The 10929-nt window shown below is 47.4% G+C and overlaps 1 protein-coding gene across 2 annotated transcripts in view; it reads left to right on the top strand.

The window, feature by feature from the left end:
• ATRN (attractin) overlaps nt 1-10929 on the top strand; it is a 254873-nt gene that overhangs the window by 85180 nt on the left and 158764 nt on the right. For both annotated transcript variants that reach the window (XM_019552795.1, XM_019552796.1), the window contains exons 7-9: nt 2882-2972; nt 6395-6638; nt 9539-9722. In XM_019552795.1, the coding sequence (XP_019408340.1) occupies nt 2882-2972; nt 6395-6638; nt 9539-9722 (519 nt within the window). The remainder of the gene's footprint in view (nt 1-2881; nt 2973-6394; nt 6639-9538; nt 9723-10929) is intronic.

Raw genomic sequence — 10929 nt, 5'->3', positions numbered from 1 at the left:
CTGACGAGAAGGGAGTTCCCCAGCCTGTAGGTATGGTGCTGGTTCTTCCTCCCCAGGTGCAGCACCTTGCACTTGTCAATGTTGGATCCCATCCTGTTCTTGTCCCCCCACACCTGTCACCTGTCTAGGTCTGATTGCAGCCTATTCCTCCCTTCTGCTGTGCCCACATCCCCCCACATCTTGGTGTCATCAGCAAATTTGAAGAGGGTGCTTTTTACCTCCTTATCTGAGTCACTGATGAAGATATTGAACGGTGTGGGCCCGAGGACCGAGCCCTGGGGGACCCCACTGCCCACATCCTTCCAGGTCTAACGTGACCCGTCCACCACCGCTCTCCGGGTGCGGCCCTCCCGCCAGTTGGCAACACATCTGACTGTGTGGGTGTCGACACCACAGCCCCCAGTGTCTTAATGAGAACGGGGGGAGAGACAGTGTCGAAGGCCTTCCGGAAGTCCAGGAAGACGATGTCCACTGCTCCCCCTGCGTCTAAGGATGTGGTGACCCGGTCGTAGAAGGCTGCCAGGTTGGTCTGACAGGACCTGCCACTCATGAACCCGTGTTGGTTGCCCCTAAGCGTAATCTCCCCTGCCGGCCCCTCATGGACATGCACCAGGATAACTCTCTCAGAAAGGTTACCCAGGATGGAGGTACGACTAACTGGCCTATAGATTCCTGGGTCCTCCTTCCTCCCCTTTTTGAAGATGGGAACCACGTTGCCCCTCTTCCAGTCCTCTGGCCCCACACCAGAGCACCCCGAGTGCTCGTACGGCCGTGCCAAGGGTCCCGCAATTACCTCAGCCAATTCCCTCAGCACTCGGGGGTGGAGATTGTCTGGACTGGCTGATTTAAATACATTCAGTCCCGCCAGACGTTCCCTGACTAGATCCTCACTGACCCTGGGCCTGGGTGCGCCTCCCCTGGGGCCTGAGGGGGTCCTGTTGGGCGGCTGATCTGGTCCCTGCTCAGGAAAATGGAGGCAAAGAAGTCATTAAATGAGTTAGCTTTGTCATCTGGTGTGACGACCAGATATCCTAACGTGTCCTGCAGGGGCCCCACGTTATCCGGTACCTTCTTTTTGCCCCCTATGTATTTAAAAAAGGACTTCTTGTTGTCCTTGATCCGGGAAACTAGTCCCAGTCCCATCTCCGCCTTGGCCTTCCTGACCCCCCTGCATCCCCGAGCAACCGCAATGTAGTCATCCCTGGGGATGGCCCCTCCCCGCCATTGGGTGTGCGCCTCCCTTTTAGCTAGGAGACATTCCCGGATGCTTTTGGTGAGCCACGGGGGCTTGTGTGCCCTCCTGCCCCCTTTGATCTGTGTTGGGATTACCTCCCTTTGGGCTTGGAGGATCGTCTCCTTAAGGAGCGACCACTCTTCGTGGACACCCGGCTCCCCTCCCCTCCGGGACCTCAGTGCTTCCTCAACTATTCTCCTTAGCTCACTGAAGTTTGTGGGAGTGGAGAAGGGTGCTTATTTTGGAAAACCTTTTGTGAGGGGTTCCCGACATTCAGTAAACTTCTTGTAAGCATTGTGGCCCACGTTCCCTGATCCCATTGTCTTGCTCTTCACATATTCCTGTGTAAGCTGAATGAGTTCTGCCCTCCCTGCTTCAACATAAATTATTTGGCATCCTCTCAGAAGCTGTCTGAGAGAACTCATTTTCTTATATGGCTGTTTCTCATTTTTAAACTGTGTGACTTGAGCTTATGGCTGCTTTAATGCAGTTGTACTGACACCTGAATGGTTGCTTGAGATTCATTTAAAAAAAGAAGGCATGTGAATCAGCGGATGGGCCACCAGATTAGATTCTGAAGAACCTAATCTCAGCACCATCCTGTTCATGACGCTGCCGTTCACTCTCTGTAGGCCTTGAAATCACTTGTATTTGACACCCTCATTTCCTCATACAGAAAACAAGGATGATGAGATGTACACACCCTTCAAAGCAATGTAAGATTGCTCTGTGCTTACACAGTTATACAAAACACCCTAATACTCACTATAGAAAGCTTTCAAACTATCTTTTCAAAGGGGGTAATGTTACAGACTAACAGTTATATAGGCAAACAGCTAAATTCTGCCTTAGGATACACAGAAGCAGCTTCCATTAACCTCAGTCAGTCACGCATTCTGAACACAGGGCAGTATTTGCTCCATTACTACCGATTTCTAATTTTCAGGGACATTGAAAATTCACATGCTTGCAGAGCAACTGCAGCTTATAGTTGCTGGTTAACTTTTTTCTGTCTCATCTGTTACTTGTATATAAATGAAAGCCATTAGGCTTCATTAAAGCCCCTCCTGAAGTTGATTTCATTTAACACCAGGGCAAGCTTGTTGAGTTCCCATAGCTGAAATCCCTGCCTGTTTTTGGGGGAGGGGAGAGGTTGCTTTCATTTTATCTTCTGTGCCAGCTTGGGTCTAGAGAGAATTTTTATGGCTGAGTGATGAAAGCATAATTAAGAAGTGCACTTGTGCTATAAATGATAACAGTTTCCTTTGTAAAACTCTAATTTGCCATGAGCTGTTGTCGTCTAACATTTTTCTGCCCCATGGGGTAAAACCTCAGGAAGTATGTATTTTGTCATAGATCCACTGTCCGTGTATTAACTCATTGGTTTTTTGTAAAGAAGTATGTTCAATACAAGGTACGATAAAGCAATGAATTTATCAAAACTAGATTGTAGGTCTGGCTGTTTTATTCATAATTTGTAGGGGGAAGGACTCTGTACACCCATGTGTATAACACAGTCTCCCAGGACTTTTAAGATCCTTACGTACTGTATCTACTTTTTTTATTAGGATCTTTCCATCTTGGAAAGAATGGGTAATAGCTCTGTTGGGTTGCATATATAGTAATTTTCAAATTCTCATTTTACAGGTACAACCTTGTTACTGAGGAGTGGCTTTCTCTGAGCAATGCTGTGAATGCTGTGGAGATCAGATATGGTCATTCGTTGGCATTGCATGAGGTAGATGCATTTATTAGCGTCAATTAGAACTTTGTTACATATTTCCCCCCCATCCTGTGTATACCCAGCTTTAGAGAAAGTATTGCCGCTTCCAGTGCTTCTGTATGTCTTCCAATAAGCTGTAGATTAGCATCCCACTGAGTGCTGTTGCCTGAGACTGCTAGCTCACTCCTCTCAGGGGTCATCCTCTTTTTCCACCCACCGCTGTGAGCTATCGTTGCATTTTAGTGTAGTAGTAAATAGGCCAGAGGTCTGATGGGAAGACTTGCAATGGTTAAAAACTCAGGCATGTTTTTGTGATAGGCAGGTTGGCTACATGGATGACTGAAAGTTTCTTAACACCTGTTCAGCTTACGTGTCCAAATCAAGCTCTACACTAGATTTTTTTTTCCCCCTAACCCTGGCTCCTGAGAAGGGCAGTTGAGCTCTCTTCTTCCCCCGTCCCCCATTCTTCAGACATAGGCAGGACACTTGGATAAAACAAAGTCCGTTATGGTTTCTCCTTGCTGCTAATTGCTTCTGCAGTCAAGAGCCAAGGGCTGGATCAATTAGATGGGCCTTGATAAAGTGGCTTTCAGGTTTCATTGGTCTATGTAACTAGTTGGCAAGCTTAGTGCCCTGGATCAGGTTGGGGCTTGAACTACCTGGCCACTTCCAGATGAGGGGGGAATTTGGTTTCCCGGGAACAGCACACCTTGTGTTGCCGTTACATGTCCCCAGGAAATGCCCAGGCCCTGTGCGCTCTCGTGTGTGGCAGGTTACCCCGGGTGCGGTAGGGGAGGCTGGGGCTGACGACTGTGCTGGCCCCAGAAGCCTTACCTGGAGGCTGGGGAAGCTGCATCCGCAATGCTCCTGAAACTGGAAGACTGGGCGGTAGCTGGAGTATGGCTCAGGCAGGCTAGGCTCCAATTTTGGGTGGCACGTGTTGCAGCCACTTGTGCTGTCCCCTCCCCCCCCCCCTTTTTTTTTTTTTAAACCTTGCAGCACTGGGGGGTTATTTTAATCCCAGGAGATCACGAGTTCACCCCTCCCACCACCTCCTCCTGCCCTGACCTGCAGGGCAACAGCGTGGGAAACTCATGAATGTGCAGTGCATGGTGCCGCAGATGGGTCTGTGGTGCCACATACCGCAGAACCGCGCTCGTTTGGACGCAGCCCCTGAGTCTGGTGTCTTTAAGAAGTGTTCCCCTTGCAAAAATGTGTAGAGCAGGTACTTCAGGGTCAGGGCACAAAACCGTGCTCCTTGGTAGCAACATCAGTGTCAGATGCTTGTTTCATAAGAGCCATGTTTTGTTCCTTATTCAAACAGATGCTTAACTGAGCACTTGCTTCTAATATATTAAGTCCTGGAGGTCTAGCTTGGGCTGCACCAGGGCCAGCCTTGGGCCTGCCAGGCCACACACATGGGTACCTCTGCCCCCCACGGCACCACATGGCCACGTGGCCATAGCCTCACCCTGCTCCCAGTTCCTCATTTGTGCTTCCCAACCCCGGAGACTCTAGCAGCAGCTGCAGCTTGAACAGTAGGGGAAATGGAGGCCAGGAGGGGACTGGAGGGCTGCAGTTGGCCAGCTCTGTGTGATATTGCTTGTGAATTGCCAGGAGTGGAGTATACGTGACAAGCGCTTGAAGAAAAACAGTAACTGTACAGTACCTGTGAATTCTTGAGGTATCATCCATATGAACTCCACAGCCTGTCCTCCATCCCAGTTGCCAGAGTCCTCTTGTAACGTGTATATTCAGTGTTGGTGAAGAAACTGAAGGTTAGCCTGCTCTGCCTCTTGTGCCCTTGGGAAGAAAGCATGCAAGGCTTCTTACATGCAGACATTGTCCATTGGATGTGTCGGATCAACAAATTCTGATCTCAGGCTCGCAGGGTCCTTGGTACTGTTACAGTCAGAACAGCAGGACAAAGGAACGAGCTTCCCAGTCAAGTCGTGGGATCTCCTTCCTTGGACGCTTTCAAGGAAAGGCTGGATAAGAACTAGGTGAGGTGAGGACATGGGAATAACACATCCTACAGTCTTGCAGGGGATTGGACTAGATGGACCTGGATATCCCTTGCAACCAACTAGTTCTGTGCACCCAAAGTATGGAATATATATGGAAAACGTATCTCAAAGAACCAGGGTTATTTGTAAGCTGTGCAGCTTTTCTTTGTGCAAGGGGCGTGAGCACTCCGGCAGAAAGTCAGTAGTTCCTATTTTTGGTATGTGTACTGGACAGGTGTTGTCAGTAGCATGCAAAGTGGGGAATGATGCATTACACCTAATGACCGCATCCAGTCATCATTTGTAAGCGACTAATTTAATAGTGCAAGCAGTCCTCGACTTGCAGCGTTTTGCACTTACAACATTTATAAATTGACGCCCTGTTTAACTTTCTGATGTCAGTTTTGACTTTACAATGCTTGATCTAATGGGATGCCATGCCAGCGAACAAGTTCGCTGTGTCGCCCATCTCCTTGGAGAACATCTGTCCAAACTTGCTTGGACACTTTCTTTAAGAAAGCAGACAAGCCTCCAGAACAACCTGCAGCCAAGACTCCAGCCAAGAACCCTTCAGAAAGTCCAACCAAGAGCCCTTCAAAAAGTCCAGCGAAGTCGCCTGAAAGAAGTCCTTCCAAATCAATATGATTACTATTTCCAGTATAAATACATTAATGTAGCTATATTACTCATCTATAATTGATTGAGTACAAAATTCCAGGGTATTTTTGATGAAAATAGGGTATCGGGCCTTGGTTCAGGAACCAATCCCCCATTTATAACATTGTTTCTTATGAGAAAATTGGTTGCGAGTTGCAATGTTTTGACTTAAGATGCAGTTTTCAGGGACCAGTTGTGTTGTAAATTCAAGGACTGCCTGTATTTGTCATTTTGTAAAGAGATCCTACGTGTTTTACACATTTGGGGCTCTTTACTTGCTCGGTGACCGATTTTTCTTTATTTTTCTTATGAGGGGTTTACTGCAGAGAGTGTACTTCTTCCCCATCCTCAATGCTAGTACTTTAAGCTTCAAAGTACAGAAAGACAACCTGGAAGAGATGGACAGGTATTGCTTTTTAGTAGTTCAGCAGTAAAAGTATTGTAGTGCTACCCAGCCTGAAGGGTCAGGGCCAATCGAATAGTTTTATTCATCTGAAGGTGGTTTCTCTTTTCCTGGATCTTCTTTAATTTTGATTTGAAATAAGTGAAGCGTTCTGTTATTCCACAAATGCTTAGGGGTTTTTTTCTCATTTAATGTGTGCATTACAACAGCAGGAGTTTTTAGCATATATCTACTGTGCGTTGATGAGAAAAATGCATTCTGTATTGCAATGTGGTGGGTATTTTTTGGGGAGTAGCTATATGTTCTTTTGTTACTAATGGTGACTTAGGAGCCAGAAGGTCTTAACTTTTTTTTTAATCAACTTCTTTCAGAACAAAATTTACATGTATGGAGGGAAAATGGATGCAACAGGGAATGTGACCAATCAGCTCTTGGTGTTCCATATTCACAATGAGTCCTGGGTTCAAGTGATCCCAAAAGCAAAGGAACAGTACTCAGTCGTTGGGCACTCAGCCCACATTGTCACGCTGGAAGGGGGCAAGGCAGTTATGCTGGTCATCTTTGGGCACTGCCCGCTGTATGGGTACATCAGCAACGTTCAGGAATATGATATTGGTAGGTGTGGTCTTTCTTACTTTTCAGACTGAACAGTGAAATCGAAAAAGTTGACAGCAGTCCATACACAAACAATGGGATGAATTTAGTTTCATAGTAGTTTGGGGACAGAAGGGACCTGAACAGATCATCTAGTCTGACCCCCGCCCCCCCGCCACTGGCGGGAGCACATGGTGGGATCACATGGCCCCAGACAGGTGTTCGTCCAACCTCTTTTTGAATTTACTCAAGGTAGGAGTGAGGACCACTTCCCTAGGAAGTTGGTTCCAGATCCTAGCTGCCCTAACAGTGAAATAGTGTCTCCTAATCCCTAACCTGACCCTATTCTCCAGCAGCTTCTGGCCATTGTTCCTAGTCACCTCAGGTGATGCTGGGGGGAATAGGGCCCTTCCTATTTGCTGCTGATCTCCCCTAAGGAGTTTGTAGGCAGCCACCAATTCCCCCCTCAGCCTCCGCTTGCTGAGGCTGAACAGGTTCAGGTCCCTCAGCCTCTCCTCGTAGGGCCTGTCCTGTTGCCCTCCAGCCAAGCGGGTGGCCCTCCTTTGGAACCTCTCAAGGTAGGCCACATCCTTCTTAAGGTGCGGTGCCCAGAACTGGATGCACTACTCCAATTGTGGCCTTACCAATGTCACGTAGAAGGGGAGGATCACCTCTGGACCGGCTTGATGCATCTTTGGATGCACGACAAGGTGCGGTTGGCTTTGCTGGCTGCGGTCTGGCACTGGTGGCTCATGTTCATCTTGGAGTCCCCTTTCTACCTCTGTACTTGCAAGGGGGGAGCTCCCCAGCCTGTATGTATGCTGTGGATTCCTTCTCCCCAGATGCAGCACCCTGCACTTATCTACATTGAAACCCATCCTGTTACCATCTGCCCACTTCTATAGTCTGTCTAAATCTAATTGCAGTCTCTCTCTCCCTTTGAGTGTGTCTACCTCTTCCCACATCTTGGTGTGATCAGCAAACTTGGACAACATGTTTTTCACCCCCTTGTCCCAGTTGCTGATGAAAATGTTGAACAGTGTAGGACCCAGGACCAAGCCCTGGGGGACCCCACTATTCACATCCTGCCAGGTCAAGTACAACCTGTCCACCACCACTCTGGGTGTGCCCCACCAGCCAATTTTTTGCCCCATCCAACTGGGTAGTCATCAACAACACAGTTGCTCAATTTATTAATGAGACTGGGGTGAGTGACACTGTCAAAGGCCTTCTAAAAGTCCAGGATGACTACATCCACAGCAACACCATCATCCAGGGATTTAGTTACCTGGTCATAAAAGGCAACCAGGTTGGTCTGGCAGGACCTGCCTTTGATGAACCCATGCTGATTTCCCCTGGGCATGATCTCCCCTGCAGGCCCCTCTCAGATGTGATCCTTGATAACTTTTTCAAGGATTTTCCCCAAGACTGATGTGAGGCTTATGGGCCTATAGTCTCCTGGGTCCTCCTTTCTTCCTTTCTTATAAATGGGGACTGCATTAGCAAGTTTCCAATCTCTGGGCACCTGACCCGTGGACCACAATTGCTCGTACAGCCGGGCCAAGGGCACAGCAATGACCCCCGTCAGCTCTCTCAACACCCGTGGGTGGAGGGCATCAGGACCTGTAGATTTAAAAACATCCAGCCCTTCCAGAAGATCCCCAACTACGTCTGTGCAGACCTGATTAAATTAGTATTTAATTTGAACACATGTTGTTTTTAGAACTTGAATCTAATGTCTAGCATTGTAACAATAAAATGTTGGAGCATCTGTAAAGAAATGCCGTGCTCCTGCTACCCTCTGCATACTGGATCCAGGGCTGCTCCGGCCTCTGAGACCATTCAAAATGCTTGTGAAGCAACCTAAATACAGTGTCTTGTGATGTCCTTTCCCTTTTCATCAGAAGTGGCCCAAAACTTTTCAGTGTCCAAGCAGTGCAAGGCATCCTGATGCATGGAGGCCTCTATTTATCCCTTCTTTTATTGTGAGCTGTAATGACTCGGAGAGGCCATCAGACATGGTTGGTTCTTTAGAAACATCTTTTTTTTCTCCCCCCAGTCATAGATTTCTCACATGGACAAATGCCTTGGGGAGATAGACTGAAGTTCAGCACTAGAGACCTCTCCTTCAGAAAATTCAGTTATTGGAGCTCAGAAATGACTTTTTAGCTTGTAATGATACCTCTGTCCATGACTTTCAAGACTCCTGCTGTCCTTTTCATTAATTACTTCCTTGCATGTCCATCAAAGTCTCTTCTCCCTGTAGCTGCTTATTTTGAAAAGCCAGTGTGAGACGTCATTCAATGCCTGCTTCTCTTGCTACCTAACTGGTGAGAGGTTGATTCGGGTAAGGCAGTCGTCTGTCAGGCTCCATTATTTTGGTGCTGACTTTTCAGAAACCCTGCCACTCGACACGCTGAGGGACCAGGGCCCTTAACTAGATTGTGGGTCTCAAGTGACAGCCAAGAAACCACGCAGGCTATCAAGCTTGCTTTCTTTTGAAAAGAAAATATCAGGTGGCTTCTCCACCCTTTCACCTTTTCCTGTACTGAACTTTCAGGAAGATTGTTCAGTCTGCTGTTTTGATATAGTTGACATGTGACTGATAATTGTAGGGTTTTATTTCTCATGCGCTTGGGTTGGTTTCAAGGTTTAATGAATGACCGTTGGAGGAAATAATCACGGGCTAATTAAAAGAATTTAACAGCACAGTAGCTCTCAGTAACTAAATTACCCATTGAGGAGGCTTTTTTTTTGGAGTAGCAGCTCAGCCTTCCTCTAAAGAGAGAGGGATCGATGGGAGATGCAGGGGATTGAGTTGTGGGAAGGCCTGCTATTTTCACAGCTGGATCTGCTGCCCTGTTTTAAATGCAGCTGAATTGGATGTGCAGTATCACTCACAAGGTCCTTTCACTCCTTAGCCACAAATACTTGGAGCGTTTTACAGACCAGTGGAGCTTTGGTGCAAGGAGGGTACGGCCACAGCAGTGTTTATGATCCAAATACCAGATCTGTCTATATCCATGGAGGCTACAAGGCATTCACCGCCAACAAGTACAGGCTCGCAGACGATTTATACAAGTATGATGTTGATACACGCATGTGGTAAGTCTCTCTTCACCTTGTGACTTTTGTACGGCAAGAACGAGAGTATTCATCTTTGATACAGTATTATCTTAAGCTCAGAGTAGTGTACACATTTACCTTTTGGCTTTCACATTCCCCTGCAAATGGGGAATTGATGGTTTTTGTTATGATTAAGTACATGAAGTTGCCAAGAATCCTTTTTAATGTATGAATTTAATATATTAATTTTTTCTGTCTGTCATTCAGTACAGAATAGTCATCTGAGAGAATTGTTTCTCATGAGAGTGATGATGTGTCCTGTAGGAAAGATTGAAGAGTTTTCACTATAATTGTTCTCAACTGGCTTCATAATTGAGACATTCACCTCTTGAGCTGAAACTTTTTCTGTTTGGAGAGTTAGAGTAGCATTTGTGGTTGAGTTGAGTGGCTGAGGGAAATGCATTTTCTATGTTGTGTAGTTTGAAATGGTGATTTTTTTAAAAACCAGGCAGCTAAAAAGGGGTTAAACAATTTACATGCTCTTTCAGTGCTGCTCAGTCTTTGGTCCTATGGGCTGGCTGAGTGGCATGGGGCTAGTCCATAGGCAGGATTGAACCTGGGCTGCCCCCACCCACCCCATGTGCCCAAATCAGGCTCTGCACCCCCAATTGGGTCCTGTGCCACCTCCTCCTGGCCTTGCATGCCAGGATGGGTTCTGTGTCACCCCTGCTCATCCCTGCACACCTGGCACAGGCGCACATTGCCCTCTCCTGGCCCTGTATGTTTTGATTGTATTTCACACTGCCTTGCATGCCCAGTTTGCCATTCTGGGCCCCACTTTCTGGGCTGTAGGGCTCCCCAGGGACCTGGAAATTTGGCACAGGGGAGCAGCAATTAACAGAGCCTCTGCTCCCCTGCTACCAAATTTTTGGACCTAAGGGGAGCTCTGTGGGCCACATGATGTGGTTCTATGGGCTGTATCTGTCCTATGGGTTGGGAGTTGAGCACCCCTGCTGTATTTCATGTATTATAACAACTAGTTGGTTTTTGCAAAATTTAAAATATGCTCATGTTGAGAGATTGGTTTTAAACCTTTGGGAGGCCCTCTCCTCCAGCCTTCCTGGTGCAAAACATTTCATAGATTTCATAGACATCAGGGCTGGAAGGGACCTTGGGAGATCAAGTTCAGCCCCCTGCCCAAAGGGCAGGAAGTCAGCTGGGGTCATAGGATCCCAGCAAGATAAGC

This window comes from Crocodylus porosus, unplaced genomic scaffold (assembly GCF_001723895.1).
Source record: "Crocodylus porosus isolate Cpor-Errol unplaced genomic scaffold, CroPor_comp1, whole genome shotgun sequence".
NCBI classification, from domain to species: domain Eukaryota; kingdom Metazoa; phylum Chordata; order Crocodylia; family Crocodylidae; genus Crocodylus; species Crocodylus porosus.
Note: the sequence above shows the minus strand (reverse complement) of the source record. Positions and strands in the feature narration are given on the sequence as shown.